This window comes from Nesoenas mayeri (genome assembly GCF_963082525.1).
Source record: "Nesoenas mayeri genome assembly, chromosome: 3".
NCBI classification, from domain to species: domain Eukaryota; kingdom Metazoa; phylum Chordata; class Aves; order Columbiformes; family Columbidae; genus Nesoenas; species Nesoenas mayeri.
This window is the reverse complement of record NC_137544.1, coordinates 55,108,864-55,128,950: the sequence shown is the minus strand read 5'-3', so window position 1 is coordinate 55,128,950 and position 20,087 is coordinate 55,108,864. Positions and strand designations below refer to the sequence as shown.

Here is a 20,087-nt window from a genome sequence, read left to right as displayed (position 1 = left end):
TGCTATGTGATGTTTCCAACCTACTGTCTTAAAAACTCATTATTTCAATTAAGACAGAAACAACTCCCCCTCTTCATACAGCTGTGATTTCTGTTATTTGTCTCATATTGAAAATAAGTAAATCCTCACTTTTTCCCATTCTCTCATTTTCCATTTTGGAATGTCACTTCTGTTTCTGCACTATTCAGCAGCAGTAACTAAAACTGAATCTACCCTCCTACTGCAGACCAAATCTAAACAATCTCTTTAATCTTTGTAATACAAAGACCACATGATTCATGTATCTTTCCTCCCATCTCCTTGTTATTAAGTATTATTTTTAAACCTCTTCATGGTGTCATGGCATCTCCTGAAGTTCTTCAATTAAACGTACAAAAATATAATGCTCTCCTAACACTATAGTGCCAAAGCAAACAAAAATGTGGTGACATTACTGTCTCAACATCATCAGTCTCTTCTGTAACCATCATCATCAGTTTTTCCTTTGAGCATCACACAAATAATCTTTTCCATCAGGTGTTACAATCACTGTAACAATAACAACACAGATCTAATAAGAATATCTTTCATTCTTTTAAAGGAAGGTTTAGAAATAAAGACACGTCTTGACCAGAATTGTAAGGTATATTTAACTTTCTACAATCATCAAGTAGAACACATTTTATCTTCAAAAAAATATCTAAGGAAGTAAATTGCTTCACACTATCGCAGCCTAGAATAATTTCACCAAAAAGGAAGAGCATACCTTCATATGATGTGTACTTCATCCTACAATATATTTCAGTTTAAGGAAGTAGAAACAGTAACACTCACAGAAATCCAAATTAATTACCTTGGCTAGCTCAATCTTTAACTCTTCTTTTTCTTCTTCAGAAATCATACTGTTGAAATCAACATCAGTGACCACATCTTCATCTGCTTCATGCAAAGACTGGGTTTCCAACAGGCCTTAAAGTAAAAATGTCAAGACAACCATTACCAATTATTTCAGCTCTGATACTGATCTCCCCTAAAATCTAAAAATGATACAGTATTCATCTGATAGGAAAACAAAACAAAAAGAAACAACAAATAAAAACAAAACAACCTTTTCCTGCTAAAGGTCATTTGGATTCTGCTCCTCTTTGCTTCTGAAGAGTTATTGGAAGTATCAGATGGTAATGTCTGCACAGAAGAAATTTAATATGTGAAAGCACCACTCATCCCAGAAAGCAATCAGCTTGGACCCCACCAGGCCCCGATATGCAATTTCCTTGCTTCTAACAATGCAGAAGAAAATAGAAAAGAAAAATAAAAATGAAATCTTTTTATTCAAAATCAGAATGCTGGTTAACGTAGATCACTGATGTGAATAGCGGCAGTAGTAACCTGAGCAATATAGGAAGTATATTAGTGAGCCCAATTCACTTTAAAATCCCTCTGATGGCAGTAATCTGAGAACCTTCAGATGCAGCCAGTCTGCAGAAGCAGATGCCACATCTACTGTTTGAATTTCCTGAATGTCAGAGGGCAGCGTACCTTGATCGCTCAGTCTAAGCCTGTGAAGAGTGAACAACTAGACAGGATCTCCAGTTACTTTCTTCTGCATGTCCAAGGCCAAGATCAGTTTGTATCATAACCAAGATAAGCACATAAAAGTTTGCAAGACCTGGGCCTGCCTGGTATAACATATACAGAAAAAACCAAAATATAATCTATATCCCAGTCATTCAGTAAAGAGAAGAATGATTTGTTTTCTGTTATCTTGTGTTTTCAATTGTTTTGTTTGCAGACCGTGAAGAATGAGAGGCTACTAAAGGCTGGAACTGCAACATTCTCTGTCCTTTGAAACTTGAAGTTCTCAGTCTGTTTCTGTTGTGCCAGAAAATTCTCCTCCAGGCTAAATCTGGGATGACTCTTTTGCCTATATTTCAGTTCTTAGCAAGGTAATCAGCCATCTCAGCTGACTCCTGACATCTGTATACTGTTTAATACAGAGGAGTACAAGTTCTTTATCAGGTCTAAATAGGCCTGTATACTATATTACGTAGAAATTAGACCTTAACTTTGTTAAGTTTTGGCAGTAGGAAATAGATGTTACAAGCAGCAAGTCAGGAGTATTCAATAACTTGAAACTGAGTGCTTAATATTTTCACGTAGAAAGCAAAACTCCCTCCAGCTTTCTGTCATTTCTTCCACCTAGAGTCCCCCAGCATACCTGGGTTTCCTCCTATGTAACTGAACAGAACTGATTTGATTCACACCACCAGCTTTACTGCAGAGCACGAGCCTTGTTCATTACAGCCTCCCCTGAGTGGGAAGATAAAGAGCAGTAACACGGGGGCTGAAACCCCACCTGGCACCATGCTCAAGAACAGAGCACCATCATCACGCACAAAACCTATTAAAAACCATGAAAGCACACTGAAGTACTTGATACCTTAGCTATTACCCAAAAACCAGCTTGCCAGAAAAACCTAGATTGCTGAAGTCTCAACAAAAGAAAAGCACATTTATTCAGTAGAAATACTCCCAAATCACCTTTATTAACGCCCCTAAACACATTTGTTATTTGGTATTTGTTTGAGGATTAATAGTGTTGCTATGGAAATCAGGCTAAACTTAGTCCCCACGGTCTTGAAAGCAGTCTCTTTTTTGATGGATAGAGGAGCAGCAGTGCAGGGCAGCTCTTGGACATGCCACATACAATCTTGGGGGCAACAGCCTTAAGGCTAAAAACTCTTAAGGAGAAAGTCTTGGAGTAGATGTGAGATGAGGTGGTCTTGAAGCAACTGATGCTTGAGCTAAAATGAATTTGTGTTCAAGGGATAGCATTAGTTTTGGATTGACTACGTGAAGAGGCCAGAACTGCTAGACAATGGTTAGATAGAGATGGAAGCTATAATAACATGGGCCAAAATCACCAAAGACAACTGAGTAACACTTAATTAGACCAAATTGTCAAGTTCAAACTTCAAGATTGAACTGAACTTACAATCCATTCCAAAAGAGCACACACATGTCAATCTTCTGCACGATTCTCTGCAACCTCATCCAGTGCCAGTCCTAATCCTTATCTCTTGCTTCTCGTCTAAGTCCTCTAAAATCTAGCCTGATCCTTCAGTCTCCACTTCCTTGCTCAAGCCACTACCAGAGTCCTCCCTAATGGTTGCTGTCCCTTCACAAAGGCTTCGCTTCAGTCATCTCACAGTTCCAGTCTGAACATCTCTCCACCATATTGTGGGTCACAGTCGTCTTTCAGCCAGTCTCAGTTCTGAAACTTCTCACATGAGCACCACTATAACCAACATACCCTCTCGCTCTTCCCTTGCTGTTCTCAGTCTCTGGCTTTCCTTCATGATCCTTGTTTTATTCCAGCCACACTTTACAGATCTCAGTCCTGGACTTCACTTTCTGCTGCCATTCTGCTGTGTTGTAGACCACTGGGCCAGGTCTATCAGCATGGGTAGGAAGCTTCAGGTCTAGTGCTAGGTCATCTGAACTCCTCAGTCTCTTTTCCCCATTTGAGCAACAGAAACTCATTTATTGAATCTGACCTGAAAGGGTCTCTTCACCAGTGGCTGGGGCTACCCTTACAGACTACTTCTCTAATTTGCCTCAGTCTTCAGCATAGGAAAGGGAAGAATAAAAACTAGAACATGTTGGGAAGAAAACAGGCTTCCCAAGGCTTCCCATCTATTTACGTAAACATAAAACTCTGTCCCTCTTATTTATATGTATGTAATATAGCATCCACAATTCAAGCCATTGCACAAAGAAGTATGCAGATAAGGTTCCCAAGACTTGGTTCTTCTTACCCTTGTTTTTTTTAATGTGCCTGGAAGTCAGCCAACTACCACCACACAAAACCATAGGAAATTAGGCTATCGACATTCTCCTACTCCTAAGACAACTTGTTAGTTTTGCAGTCTCCAAGGAGAAAAGGAACCTGCAGCAAAATTCACACCAATATATACACAAACTGGTAACGATTTTGGTAGTAAAACAGCTCCTATCGCTGGTATTCCTGTTCTCAAAATGTTCTCCAACCTTCTACTCTATGCAGGAAGCACAGCCTCCTCTCGACCTTCCCTGCAAGGTCCTTTCAAGCAGGCAGCCTAGGAAATATATCTTTCAGGCACTGGTTAGAGATGCACCAAGTACAGAACCATAACAGAATACAAGAACTCAGTAGGATTCCTGATATATCTTGAATTAACCACAGGAGTAATTCTGTAAGAATCAAGGAACAAGGTAAGATCCTACATAGTGTGTTTAATCTAGCTATACATTTTCTTAAACACACTTAATCTAATAACTCAGAAAAACACACACAAGAATGGGTCAATTCAGCTAAATGTTAGAGGGGAGTCCTAGAATGCAAGTATTTTCCTACACTATACAGAAGAGTGACAGATTTAGGCATCTAAAAGCCAGAATATTAAGATAACACTGCATTTTTATACTTTAGCATGTACACTCAACTCCAAAAATTATGTACTTCACCCAGGAAAAAAGAAATCTGCACTTCAGCAATGCAGACATTCATCTGCGTGCATGTACAGACACCCAGTTTATACATACAGCTGCTGCAGCTGAGCAGGTAGCACAGCTCTTCTGTTAGTTTTAGACTTCTTCTTTTAGGGGTAGAAGAAACTTAAGGGGTTTCCAATTCACCTGGAATTAAATATATCTACATAGTATATATCTATATAGATAATTATATACAGTCATAATGTATTATAGTCATATAGATTATCTGTAACTTCTCACAGGAAATAAAATACAGAATGACATTTTGATCAGATGTCCAAGGCAAATCTTTCCTGCAACACTGGCATACAATGACCTTTACAGTGCACCTCAACTTTCATTTGCTGACCTCTATCCAAAACCCATCTTTTCCTTTAAATTTAGGCTATCTTAAATAATAGTGTTCAAATTGTCATCAGCGGCTTATTAAAAGAAGCTTGTTGGGAAGTTGTGAATCTGGTCGGGTCACATTTCAAAGCTGTGTTTTCCCAACAGCCTACTGAAAGTATGGGGAAGCTGTAAAATTAAGACATTATTTCTCCTTACTTGCAGAATAAGAGAAAATACTTATTACTTACTGACTCTCAGTTAAGGCCCTTTCTGACAAAATACAGTGAGCATAAAATTTCAAAGTGAAACATTTCCCAATGGCTAAATTAGTTTTCCATATGAAGTGATAGATATGTTCCTAGTCCAAATCATTACTGCCAAGTTATGAACAGGCTTTATGTGCAGGCAACCCTCCAGTGCACTTTATGGGATGCTCAGTTACATAACCTGGCAACACACAGGTAGCCATTCTGGGGGAGAGAGTATTTTTGCCTAAAGATGCATAGGTATTAGTCATGTACTATGGAAGGTTTGGTCACTTTCGGAAGGAAGTTGTACAAGTAGCTGAGATATTTTCAACAAGATTAACATAAAATCTTTGGTAGAAGAAGAAAGGAAAAAAAAAATAAATAGGAAAATATAAAATAAAAGGTCGGTCTGAGGTTCCCAATGCTCTTCCTTTTCCTGAGTAGTATGTATGTGCTTCTTCATAGAGGAATCACATTCAAGCTGCATTCCCTGCTCCTCTTCCCCACTCTTCTCAGCAACACTTAAGATCATGCCATTTTCTATCTAGTCAAAATCAGAAAATCTGGAATTGTGATGGTTATTAAAATTGTTCAGATACACAGCTGCTATGATTTCAGAATTATACCAATATCCAGCTGTGGCATCGGTAACTAACTTTTAACCCATTTAGAATAGCAGTTTACTTGTTGGGTGGGTGTAATATAGGTGTTGCAAGCTTCCCAGAATGAGAGAGGAGCTTCATCCAATTGATTACCAGCCATCACAAGAACCCACTGCTTGGGTGATGTTCTATATCTCTTATATATTTGACTAACAGCACCATATTGTAGGCATTGACCTCCATGTATTCATCTGAAGTACAGGTTTTCCAAGTTTCATTCAAGCAGGCCACTAACAGATAGGATGTGAGCATAGAGCCCACACACTACCACTTAATAGCATCTATTTTTTTGTCCTCCTCTATTTTATCCAGATTAAGTCAATCCTGTTTCTCCCAAATTTAATTTGAGTTGCTGCGCCTGGTGCCCAGCAGTTCTCTTCCACTGAAAAATCACACAAGAGGCATCAATGGAGCAGAAGCCATCTCAGAACCTGTTCCATGAACTTCTCATCCCTCATTCTCCATGGTCAGCTGAAGAGCCTATGCCTTTGTCTCCGCTTCTTCCAGTTGCACTCGAACTCAATCCAGAAGCTCAATCAAGATGTAGCTCTGGGATGGGCCATCATAGGACTCTGTCCAGAGACAGATGCAAGACCCAGCCCACCTCCCTCATTATGTCTTTGAGACAGCCCCTCTTCTTGTAGCCTAAAATGGCTGGGGACAAAATATGAAGGTCCCTTCATAGTCTCATGCAACCTTATATTCTTACATCAAATGACACTAGGAATATACTCATGTGTAACTCATTTATCTTCCACAAACAGGCAGACTAGTGATAGTCTGGACATACGTTACTTCAAAAGAAAAAAATAAAAGCTCTCATAAAGCATGGGAAAGCATATAATAGGTATAAAGCAGTGCAAAGAGCTGTTTGGCTTTTACTTTAAAGAAAGTTTTAGTACTTACTGTCACATATAATTAGGTAAAATATGCAGGAAATACGAAAAGTGGGATTATCAGTAATTAGGAACTGCAAGTCATACAGAAGGATCCAACTTGAAACAACTCAGCAAACAACCCTTTGTATGAGGATATTTATACAGAGAAAGTAGGGGGTGGATAGCTGAGGGAACACATTTAATGTGATCTTCTGAAAGATTCATATGACAAGATAATACAACAACCATACAAGGAGTTCCAGTGTGCTGAAACACTTCACGGGCATTTTTGAGTTTTCTCCCAAAGTTCATGGTAGTTGTGGCTGAGACAAGTAACTCAAGTTCTATGGCCTGCTGTTAAATCTGATTTAATGCAAAAAACTGTTTCAGCATTGATATCTACCTGTGTGTATGTTTGCTAGTAGAATTGTAGGGATGACAATTAAACAAGCCACTTAGAAACTACAGGATCTCTAATTATCCAACAAAACTTAAATTAATCAAAGAACACAATCATAAAATCCAAGACAGATTTTTAGACTCATTCATGTATCTGAAGTTTAACTGGATAAAGGTGTTTTAAACCAGTGCTTTTTATGTATTTTCTCCGTATTCATCTCAGGCTCATATTCTAGAGCATTACAGATCAGGCTCATTTTTGTATGTTGACCTTGCTAAAAGAAAAACAAACAAACAAAACCCCACCAAACACCCCACACTATTGGCAGTGACGTCTGTTGAAATAACCATAAGGACAGCAAAATTAAAGGCAAGAACACCATGTTTTTGCTCATGTACGTTCTCTGACATTAATTTCAGGGAAATGTATAGATGGTCCTTTATTCTAACAAAAGAGTAGGCATTGACCCTTTTACTGCTCTAATTTTTTGTTTCTCAACCACTTAAAAATATCATGCTTACCTTGTTATCTAACATTCATACCAAATAGTGAGAAGACATCTTCTAATTGTATAACCATTGTAGTAAACAAAATGACATTATAGCTTCTTTTGCCGTGTTGTTATATTGTAGCTACCAGCATAGGAGAGGAACAGAAAAACTGTTTATTTAAAATTGGAAAACACTTGTTTACAAATTTAAATTGCAATTAAGTCTTCAAAGGGATGAAGTGGTAAACAGAACAAAGCAACTGTCCAGACATTGCATTAGTGCCTTTGATCTTCTTTATAATGTGGTCTTAATGCCAGACATAGAGATTACAGGGGAAAAAAGGGACTAGAACCATGTACAGTAAATAACTAAATTGACCAGAAAAACTATTAAAAATTGCAAGGGTTTCCAGTAACATTTTTTCCACTCCAAAATTATTATGGGAGGTTTCACCTAGAAAATAAGGTACTTGAAGGAAGATCTTCCCTTCTGTGTTTGCTTCTAACTGTGGATGTCTGAACTGCTTGAGCCTAGAAATTACCAAACAGCCAGCCTTTCTCCTAGAGGACTTTGAACTCAGAAGAGAAGAAGGTTGATTCTGAAGCTATGATTGGAAAATAAAACCTGAGGCTGGGTTCATCTTGGTTCAGAGAGGGTAGAACTCAGGACATACAAGTCATGTAGCTCAAAAGTGTAAATAGTAAAAAAAAAAAAAAAAAAAGGTAGTTTCTACCTCCTGTGACCATGGGAGTTCAATCTTCTTGTTTTCTCTGAGTATACTCCTTGAAAGAGAGATACAGATGCACAAGTATCTTCATTTCCTCTCTCCACTGGGCTTTGAGTCAGGGTGGTGTCAAGGAGAAGGAGGGAGTAGAGCTTTTGGGTGTTCAAGAGCTCTAGGACATAGTCTAATATCTCAGAACAAGTGTCCCCAGTCGTCCTGGAGAAGGTCATTTCAGACCTTACTAAGACTTTCCATTCCATCTCTTAACCCTGCAAAACCAGGCATTAACAAATCCATCCATAGCTCTGAGAGAGACTGGCAGGTTTCCAAACAAAGGAACACTTTTATTTGAAGCTCCTGGATGAACAGCCAGTCTTAGTGTGCTAATTCTTTTCTCTGTTTTAGTAAAATAAGAAATTAATCATACACTGAGGATCTTTTTATGTTATTTTTCCCTCAGAAGCCATTGACACAGCTGTCAGGCCTATGCAGTAAAGAGAGAGAATCTACACACAAATAATTGGCAGAAAACAGACCTCACAGCTTGACCACTGCACTGAGAAGCCATGCACATTGGCAAGGAGTTTGATAATCATTACAAAGACAGAAGGGCAACGGATACAAATGAGAATAGTAATCATGGTAAAAAAAAAAAATGCCTATCATTTACTAAAAGCAGGTACCAAGATTCAATCTGAGAACTGATCTTCCAAACAAAAATAATTATCTTAAACATCCAGAAACACAAGGCATGGTCTTATGCATTTTATCCCATAGCTATCTCTTTGTATAAAATAATAATCCTGCCTGCCTGTGGAAGACAAGGGCGACACTGATTTCTAAGCTGTAGCTATGGAAATACAAAGCAATTGTTGTGAAATGTAACAATTTAAAGACAGCAGATGCTTCTTTCTATTATGTCAATACTGAACGTAATGACAGTATTGTACCACTTACTGTGCTTTCTATTGATCATTCTGCACAACTTTCTGTGAGGTCAAGGGTAAGAAAAAGATGCCACAAGTGGAAGGGTTATCATCTCTTTTTCTTTTTTTTTTAGGCAGAAGAGAAAAAAAATAAAGAAAAAGAAAAAAGATGAAGTCATGATGGAATAATAGGGAATGAGAAAGTGGATGACACTGAGTCACAAGAGAGACTTGTTCTCTACAAATAAGGTACTCCAGAAGCTGTAACAGACTGCATGAAACAAATGAAGGGATAAAGCATACATAATCAGACTGGAGAAAAAGTGATGTAGGGGAAGATAAGAGCTATGACATGGAAATGCTGGCAGTCAGAGGTGGAAGTTGTCAGTCACATGTCTTAAATCCACCCTTTCACACTAAAAATACACGTAGGTACTTTTTTCTAATCTCGGAATAGACAAGCACCTTGGGTCCCATTCTCAGCTGGTAGAAGTGACTGCAATCCCATCAATCGTATAATTAAGCTCACACATCTGCTTCACTGAATCAAAATCACAGAAAATTAATGGCAGGATTTGATAACCCTTCTCTCCCAAGAAAGAATAGGTTTATTGTATTTTTCTAAAGCCAGGTGCAAAAAAAATATCACTAGACAGCAATCTAACTGCAGTATAATCAAACTCACAAACCTCATCAATTAATTTCCAACAAAGTATCTGTGTTGCAAGAAGTGGTAAAATTATATTTTTAATTAAAAAATGAATTATTCAAGTAGCTATAATTTGTATCCTTTAGATCACAAAACACATCAATAATGAGATTGTCTAAGTCTAATTTAAAAATGAGTGAAATCTTACTGCAGTTAGGCAGATGTGTCAGTTCTGTTCCTGTAAACTTACTAGAAAAAATATACAGGAAACAATTATAACTAGATACACAACAGATTCTTTATTCTCCTCAGGCTCAAACTAATAATTCCCATTGCTTTAATGCAGACTAAATGTCTCAGCACTGTTATATATACTAAAATATACATTTAGGAATGCTGAGAGAGAAGGGACAAATTATCCTTCCCTACATCTGCTCAATCTCTCACATTGGGAGAGTAAAGACTACAACTGTTAAGGACCAGGACTGTCTTGTTGCATACTGCTTGGCACAAAAGGTCCATGATCTGTGACTAAGCTTTGCAAACAGTATCATAATTATAAATGAACAATAATAAATCACTCACTAAGTTGGAATAAAGGCACAGTTCCTGATTTCAGAGTTTTCCTTAAATGTTTATGTTGGACTATGCAAGAACTCACAGTCACCAAGAAGAGGCAGTGAATCAATATGCTCCTCAGAGCAGGTATCTTGTGTCCTTCTCCCCACAGGTCGTTTTTCTAAGCACCACCTGCTTTAGTCTGCAACTCCCCTTAATCTCTTCATAATTAAGACTAGCTACCCTGCACCAGTGCACTTTTGCCTTCCCAAGGCAGATCATCTGAGAGTGTACACTTCCTCCAACCTTCCCTAAACAAATCTGACCTTCTCTTAGATATATATCTACCTGCAACACAAATGCATTCCCATTTAAAACCAACAAAAATAAAGCTAACTTGTATTATTTGAAAACAATCCATTTTACCAGAGACAGAGGCCTCACAGAAGCCCTTTAAGATAAAACAATTTCTTCTTTGTTAAAAAAAATACTCTGAGTATATTGAAGAGCAGGTCTGATTTGTGTCACCTCGTTTCTTGCAAATGCAGTGCCTTGCATCTGGACAGTCAAGGCATTGCTGCAGTGGGTTGATCTGATAAATCCAGAGTTTATGTGACACTAATTCTCTGGACACGGACCACACAAAATACTTCTCGGTCAGAATAGCACCATCTAGCCCAAACTGTTCAACTCGAAGTTTCATTTGTTTTGCCTCCAGGTTCTTTTGCCAGCACCGTGAACTGCGAAATGAGGTATTTATTATTCTGCTCTTAGTGTTAAGCTCCGTGTTAAGGACTTCAGAGTTTTTGGCATCATTAAGTTTGTGGCTTTGCCCACTCAGGGTTTTGTAGCATGCCATGACAAAGAATGTGTTTGCTTAGTGAGGCTGTGGGTGGAGACATCTGGGGTTCTGAGCCCTGGATATCTGTGAAGTTCCCATAGAAACAGGTTTCTGGGCCTGTCCTCCTGTTGGGTAGGGTGTGAGGACAGAAGACATGCCTCCGCACTTGGCCCAAGTTACACAAGTGGCAGTATCGCAGGAGAGGAAGCTCTTCATCAGATCGGGAGACAGAGGCTGGCACTCCCAGCCACCCTGTACTATCTCACTCTTTGAGGTCCCCGATTTACCCTCAAATACCAGCTGAAACAGCAGCCATCACAGACAGGGCGTGGTCTTTTCCTCCTTGAAGACCAGCAGGGAAGATGAGGCCTGAACCATAGAGGGTCGGCTTCCCTGAAGACTGCTCTGGGCACGGGCAATGGCGGGCCAAGGGGTAAGGGAAGGAAGGGGTTTGGGCACATGGCACAAGTTACTACACCCTCCAGGTTGCATTAGAAGATCACAATTGGTGGTAAGAAGATCAGTCAAACTTCTACCCTACCCTATACATATCACCCATTGCCTATTGTAATTTTAGTGCCTTAAGAAGGTCTAGAAAGGAGGGCATGACAGTCCTTGTCTTCTCTTCATTCTTCTACTTTACATAAGAAGATTTTTCTGAGGATGTTGTTGCAGGATGGACATAACACAACGTACTTTTCCAAAATAAACCAGTATCCCAATGCTTGCATCTCTACTAACAATTTCCATTCACCTCTCCATCCCTGTTCAGTTTGTCAAAATCTTATTCTTTCTTACTCTTCCCATCTTTGACCCCCATGCGCAGTGCATAACTATGACTAGAATTTTGCTGCTTCCCTTTCAGGACATAGTCATGCTCCATGTTTCTGTGCAGACCTGGACACAACTAAGCATTCTTCTAACTCCAGATCTAGGTCTAAATCTAGTTCTTATCTTTGTAAACCTCTCTCAAATGGGTACAAACTACTATCATTACATACTTCATTCCTTGTGCTCAATCTAGATTTCATCTATATTGCTCACTTCTTATGCTTCTCTATTTTTGAAGGAATTTAAAGCCACAAGGGGAGATATATTTTTTTCCTCTACCTGTCGTATTTAGCCTCCAGTTTCCTGACAATATGTTATTTAACTCTGCAAAGAATCTTCAAAACTACATTGTGATTCAGCTTATATGAATGACATTATACAGCAGCCTTTTTTTTTATTTTTCCAATCAGTCAGGCTGTTGAAGTAACTGTTCCTTCTTCTCCATCATCTTTTCTTTGCTACCTGACCCACAACATGACTAAAGATTTTACTCTTGCAAGACCACATGGCTTCATTGGTTCTTCTGTATTCTCATATGCACATAACAGTGTACAGCACTGGTTAGATAGTTTAATTACATGGCAAACATCATTCTCCCTGATTATGACTTTGATTCCTTCCTCCCACAATAATAAGTTAATAGCTGCCATCTGCCTATTAAAATACTTTGAGCAGAAGATAATCTTCTGTTCCTGGCATAATTGCCCCTTTAACTCTGTAATGTACATTTATTTTCCTTGTCTCTAAGGAAAATCTGGTTGTGTTTAAATACCACTACCTCTGATCACTTTTAAATGAAAATTTATCATGCACGAACCCAGGAAAGAGCATAAACCATTTGAGGACTTCAGAAGATATTCTAACTAAATACATTTGTGCTGCATCATTCTCTAAAAATCTGCCAGCATTTCCTAGAGTGACCTATCTATGATCTACTCATTGGAGTTAAGAACATTTTAATTAAAAAGTGTGAAACATAGAAAGAGGAATTAGATAAGCACCTAAAATCCCTCAGCCAACATCAGCATGACAAATTATTACTAAATCCACCTAAAGCACAACGAAAACAATTATTCCAAGGAAACTATGCAAAAGTATTTTAAAACTTTAAGATGGCTATGAGCAGCCTTTCTGTGACCACAAAACTGCACCACCTTAGTTCCACCCAGGTGGCAAGACAATATCCTGGTGAGGAAACAGGTGAAAAAAAGAATACCTGAACGAGCAGCTGAACACAAAACACCCTGACTCTTTAGTGAAGAAGCAAACATCGAAAGCATCAGCTCCCTTCAGCCACCATTTATAAATATCTACAAAATATAAATCATACAGCCTTGGAAATCCACAACATACATAGTATTTAATCATGTTTTCCACACGTTATCTACAATTCAGAAATTAGTAACTGTAATTATTAGGCATTCATTAGTCATTCATTAAATACAACTTTTAAGTGTGGCACAGATACTAAAGAGTGACAACTTGTGCATTTGGATGACTAAAGAAGAATGGTGTTTCACAAGTTAAAGCAAAACCCAGAGGGAAATCAGCCTGTACAAATGGAAAGAAAAATCAGAGAAAATGGTTCTCAAAAGAGGAAGAAATGGATCTGGTCCCTTGTGGCCTGGGAAAGCAAATAACAGCTTCACTGACCAGCAAACAAAAGTAGTCCTTTCAACAAGAAAGCACATGAAAAGAAACTGCATTGCCTGCTATAAAAACATTTTTGCAAACACTTTTACTGGGAAAACCAATACCGTATCTATAGACACTTACGCTTGCACAAATATAAAAAAATGTTTTCAGAGTATAATTTTACATCTCTCTTTGCCAAAAGCACCACTAGAGCCCCAGTTCCTGTGTTAAACTAAATGCTGAATCTTCAGTTTGCATTTTGAGGAATCTGTTGCTGTTAAAAGTACTTTAAATTCTATTATCTTACAAAAACATAAGAAGTCTAATTTTGCCTTTAGAACAGCAAAACTGAAGAATGACTGCTTTCCATTACACATTTTAAGAATTTTCATTCCTTTAAAACACCGCACTGACTAGGTTCTTGGTGGACAGAAAGAATAAATAAATAAAGAATAAGATAAATTAGTTGTGATAGCAGGACAACTTTACGAAAACCAAATCCCAGAAGACCAACAAAAGAAAACAGAAGCAAGCATTTTTCCTGACAGCTCTCCTTGCTTCAGAAAGAACTGACTGCTGAAGGCACAGCATTACCTTCCCTTCCCTGGAGGTGACACAAGGCATGAGACCCCCTTCTAATCTTTATACCCACCACCTGTTTCTCTAAACTCCCTGAATTGTCCTTCAGTGACTAGAAATGCAAAGATGTAAAAATTGCCCAAGAACTGGATCCCTGACTACATAGTTCTTAGACATCTGAAAGTCCATTAGTTGGACAACAAACTAAATGAGAGAGAAGCTACTGTGTGTGGCCACAGAAAACACACACACATATTTCTGTAAACCTGTCTTTATAAATTTTTCTGCTGTATTATTCTTATGTGGTTGTTGTAAAAGCCCTGGTTTTCAGCTACAAAAATGAGATGGCTTTCAGCAACCAGTCTTAAGTAAGAAAACTTCATGACAGCGTGGAGAGAATGCCAAAATTCCTAGTTTTTTATGTGACTATTTGCAATGGGAACTTTCTTATCTCATTAAGGATCCAATAGTGGATCTTTCACTTTACAATGCCATTATTATAAATGCAACAGCTTTTAACTGGTATAAGTGAAAAATAATCAAAAAGTTTAAGAAATCTTCCACAGAAGTAATTAATGAGAACAGGGAGACTCCACACAAGACCTTTATCATCATGATAAGATGGTGCTTGAAGCAGAATCACTTCATGTACGTCACATTCTTCAATTTGTTTGCACTTTCAGATAAGAGCATTTGCAGAAAGATCCTCACTGCTGACATTCTACTTCTTTTTACAAAGTGAGAGGAAATGAGAGACAGCACAAGGGAAAGAAAAGGAGACTTAGTGCTGAAGAGCAATACAAACACTTGGAAAATGACTGTGTCTTTTACAGTTATGCATCTGTGAGACTTAACCACACCATGGATGCAGAAGTGTACTGATGATAGCCTAGTTAGATATCATATGCTTTTGATCCATGGATCTCAAAAATGGCTATGCAGCATCACCTGTGTCCTAGAGAATTAAACAAATAAACTAATATTTTGGAGAAGATCTGTGTGACATCTAGTATTTAGAATCCAGATTTGTCAGTCCTCTCTCACAATTTTCCATACATGACAAGCCAAAATTCCCACTTTAGAAAGCAGCGATATGACTACAGCAGATTACGTTTCTAAAATTCAGCATTGCAGCTGTGCATTTCTATGAGATACAAATAAAACCAGATAAAACTAGCCTGCCCAGATCTCATATTTATATATTACCCCAAGAGGTATTTTCTGATTAGTAATAAAATCCTAATTTTACCCCAAAACACTATCTGAAACAAACGCTGACTACAGTCTTTCTGAACCCAAATTCCAGGACTCTACGCTAAGACAAGCTACTAAACAATATCTAGATTTCTAAATATGGCTACACAGAACATACTCCAACCCCTCTGCAATCTTCTGCCAAGCTTGTGCCATATCCTTGACCTTTAAGTAGCACGTGGCCTAAGCAAAGCACCCTAAAAGTTCCACGCATTTCTGTACTGCACAAGTCAGCGAGGCACATCAGAACAGCATCAGCAGACTCATCTTTCCACTAGTGCGCCTGAGAACACTGACTGAGGGCAGACTCAGAATACCTCATGCTGTCTGACCGCAGGACTCATACCAGCTGTCCTGTGAAAATAAGAAGATACAGGAGAAAAAATAGAGCAAGAATTAAAAAACATGTTTTAGGGTTTGATGAGTTTGGTTTTGCATGTTCTGCATTTTATATCTCCATGGCTGTAAAACTGGCCACATTACAATGCCTCATAAGACCGGCGCTAGATTTTAAAGGAGGTATCTCTTTCATACTTCTTTTCCAAACCCCACTGTATTCTATTCTCAGTTCTCACATGTAGCATGAAACCACTATTTTCTCAGCCTCAGCAATCTGTACCTCATTCTGTGATAAGTGTCATCAAGTTGAAAGCAGTACAGGTTCAAAAGGGTAAAACAGAAGCACTGCATTTGATTTCAGATATTTATCTGCTTGAAGTCCGATATACTCAATAATTCATTCCATGCATATATTTTCTCTCTGTCTAGTATAAAGAAAAAAGGATGAAAGAGCAACTATCTCCAGCGCTGGGCACTCTTGTTAAATATTTAAGAATCCTATTGTAAATTACAACCCTACCATTTTAACTTGACCTCATCTTCCTGTGATCTTACTAACAACCCAGCTGAGACCTACACCATTCAGACAAACACACAGGTTATCACTGGCTGGGTCAATTACCCCAGTGTCCTACTGACCCTTTGCAGAGTCTTCTCTCCCACTTTCCATAGTGGGGCAATGGTGAGCTCCAGAGAGCAGTGAGGAGACAGCACAAACCCCTAATTAAAAGGAGTGGTTGTGAAGCCTTCGAGGCACGTATGGCCATGCACTTTCCTTGCAAAGATAGGTGGGGAATGTAAACGTACTTCTCACAATGGAAGGAACTAGCAACTCCTGCTGGGTAAGAAAACTAAGGCTGCCCTTGCCTCATCCTTCCCATTTTCTTACATGTATCAATACTGACCAACCTGTGTGCTAATGGACTTACCCGAGGGATTTTCTGCTCATAGAAAAAATACACTACATCAGCCCCAAGCCACCAGTTTTACTCTGCCCTTAGAGGAAAGGTGAACACAGAACAAAACAGTCAGTGTTCTTCAGTAAAGCCACTAACCCCAAACATGAAGCTAGGGAAGATGCTGGCCTCTCCAGCATGACTGTGCTTTGGTGCATCAGCCACAACACCGCTGCTGCAGTGAAGTAACATCTCTGTGTGCTCCGTATCCCACCCTACCACTGTGAGACTGACTATTATCCAGATTAATATCTGTATTAGTAACCACATGAGTGAGGAAAAAGAGAGAGAATGCTGACCAAGCTGCCAGTGCCCTGTTTCGGCGAGTCTTGTATGCCATATCATAGGCAACATGAGACCTCCTCACCGCTGCCTCCCACCGTTGGAGCCCTCAGATCATCTGCCTGCAGGCTGACAGGTGACACGGTGGCAGGGAGAGGGCTGCTGGGCTAATGCTGCGACTTCTGATGATTTTCTTCTGGTCACAAGCTCCAGCCAAACGGCATGTGCCCAGATGCTGCCCCTCAGCTCTGTAACATCACATGCCAGGTGGAACTGGCTTGAGGATCACAGATGGAGCACATCAGAAGAAAGCAGCTGCAGGATGACAAGACACAGGCTTCAAGCAGTCATCATCCAACATCTGAGCCAACTATAGCTCTCACCACAATACAGGTGTATGCATAGCCACAGCAAGCCATTATGGCTACAATGCACAACTAGTAGGGGATGCAGAACATCTGTCAGGAACAGCTATAAGACAAATTGCTAGGACAGGGAGATGCCTCAAAAACCCTTTCAGAGGCTGGAAATGCAAGAAGCTGGTTGAACTATCTGGGTAGGTAAAAGACCAAAGAGCAGAAATCTGCACACCAAAGTTGGTCAAGACAGGATACAACAGTGAAAAAAAGGAGGTACAGTTATAGCTGGATACAAGAAAAAAAGGAAGAAATATTGCAAAAGGAGATGTGTGAAGAGCAAAGCTCCAGTGTTAAAAGTTACATGGGATTCTCAGGTGAGAGAAAGATGAGGACATCCATGGTACTGTCATTATTAGCAGATAGTCACAGTTTTAAATGAGAAAGCAGGACTATGCTGGATAGTCAGTTAATCTGGGCCTGGACTAGAATGAGTTATGATAAGAGGCAAATACACAGTTCTGATTTTCCTGCCTTCCAGAGAGAAACATTGTTCTTCAGACTTCCAAACTTTGCACTTTAAAAATGACAGACAGCCATAGGAAGGAAAACAAATATCCTCTCATGGAATTTTTAGCACCTAATGGAAGTATAGCTGGTGTGTTGCTGGGCTCAGCTAGCTCTGGGACCATTAAGAGAAAAAAGTGATCAAAGATAAAAGCACCTAGAGGCTTAAAGATACAATTTATGTAAAGGTACCATTTATGATTTTTATTACTCATATTAATTTGTTTACATTGAACTTATGGTTATTTATTTAGAAAATATTTTTAACATTAGTTATGATTACTCTCTGGTAGACTGTCTCATCCAATTAGTATGAATGCTGTAAGATATATTCAATATACTTAAGTGTAACAGTAGCTCTGTTTCAGTCCATGAATTCTCTCTACTGCTTTAAGATAAATATCAGAGCATTTAACTTTCACAGTCTTTGGTGTATTGACAGATGTTATGTTGTGCCTTGAACCACACGGGAATTCCTGATGTTAGCTGTGACCTCTATGCAGTACCTTGGTACAGTTACATGTAATAATACTTTTTTTTTGTCCACAGTCACATTAAGATTTGTAAAATTGATTCATGCTGCTAAGTAAAAATGCTGAAAAAATATTTCCCTGCTCTGAAGAAATCTACATTTTATACTTGCATGTATTTCTTAAACATGAAATTAATCTACTCAGGCATAGCCTTCTTTCAGGATAACATAAAATGGCACAAACAACACAATTCTGTATAAAAGTCCTTTCAAAGAAAACCTTTAAAGTATTAAACATGAGAAATTTGAGAGTGCTTTCAAATTTATAGCTTTTACTTTGTCTTCTCAATTGGAATGCAACCCCCCAGCAGAGCACACTGGTACAAACCATTCAGGGTTCATCGCTCTGTGGGCACCTAAGGGTTCCTTAGAAGAAATGCATAACTCATTAAACTGTATACACATCTATCCTGCTGCTTAAGTAGGTACTTGCAGTTTTGGGGTTGGTTGGTTTTTTGGTTGTCTCCGTTTTTTTTCCAAGCAAATTGACTCTTTTGTCAGTAACCTCCTATAACTGACTATGTTCTACAAATTGCATAGTGGAACTGAAAAATTCTGATTTCTGGCCAGTGCATAGATGTACTTAATTGAATTCAAGTGCATTAGACACATACAAGTTCAATTCTTTTTGCCAGCAAGGCTCTGTAACTGCAGTAGCATGCACTGAATTAAGACTAGAAGAAGGACATTTTGGAACAAAGGTTTACTGGCATGCAAATACCTACCACAAAAATCTCAGCTTGTACTGCTAGTGTATCAAAGAACGGTATTTTTTAAGTAATGGGAGACTGTTCTGAGAAATTGTAGGAATAAAACACATAGGTGAGAAATAGAAAAAAGTGACCTAAGAATTCAGTATTGTCCTGGAAAGTCCTATATTTGTATTTCTGTCAACTAAGTTTAAGATTTAAAAAAAAAAAAAAAGCTCCTGCATTACATGCAGAAAAATTAATGGCTAAGCAATACAAATTGTTTATATATCGTCTCACTAGCCAATAGATATTAATCCAGAAGAATTTATTAAAGGCCTATGGCAGTAACAGAGTTGCTAACCAAAACATACATTAGCAAACCATATTTATTGGCTTGACTTTTTAACACATACTAAGAACATACTTACTCAACTTACTAGTCAGGGAAGGTAAAAAAAAAAAACTGTCACATGCACCTATACCACTATCTGGCTAATTAAAATCAGATACTGCTTTCCATTAGTTCTACAAAGCTAAAAATGATCATATCCTTTACCATACGAAGTTACTGTTAAAGCTCCTGTTTAAAGAACCCCACAGTATCTGTACAGATGTATTCAGAAAAATAGATAACAGTCTTATGCTATAATCTTAATACTGACTTTTAAAAACCCCAGGAACTGAGCCACAGATCTATTTATTTTGCCAATCAGTTTCAGCCATGTATCCATTAAGGTGGCACTTACACCACTTTTGCTGGAAAGGCTTTCTCCTTCACAAGCATCATGAACTCAAATTTCCTACTATGTTCCTTTACATACAACCATATTTGCAATCAATATTTG

General features: G+C 38.5%; 1 protein-coding gene across 2 annotated transcripts in view; it reads right to left on the bottom strand.

Annotated features, from left to right (window-relative positions):
- Window positions 1–943, bottom strand: part of TPD52L1 (TPD52 like 1) — a gene marked incomplete at its 3' end in the record, with an annotated part of 35,130 nt that extends 34,187 nt beyond the window's left edge. For both annotated transcript variants that reach the window (XM_080341916.1, XM_080341917.1), the window contains exon 1: window positions 833–943. In XM_080341916.1, the coding sequence (XP_080198042.1) occupies window positions 833–880 (48 nt within the window). In that variant the 5' untranslated portion in view covers window positions 881–943. The remainder of the gene's footprint in view (window positions 1–832) is intronic.
- Between the last annotated feature and the right edge of the window lie 19,144 nt (window positions 944–20,087).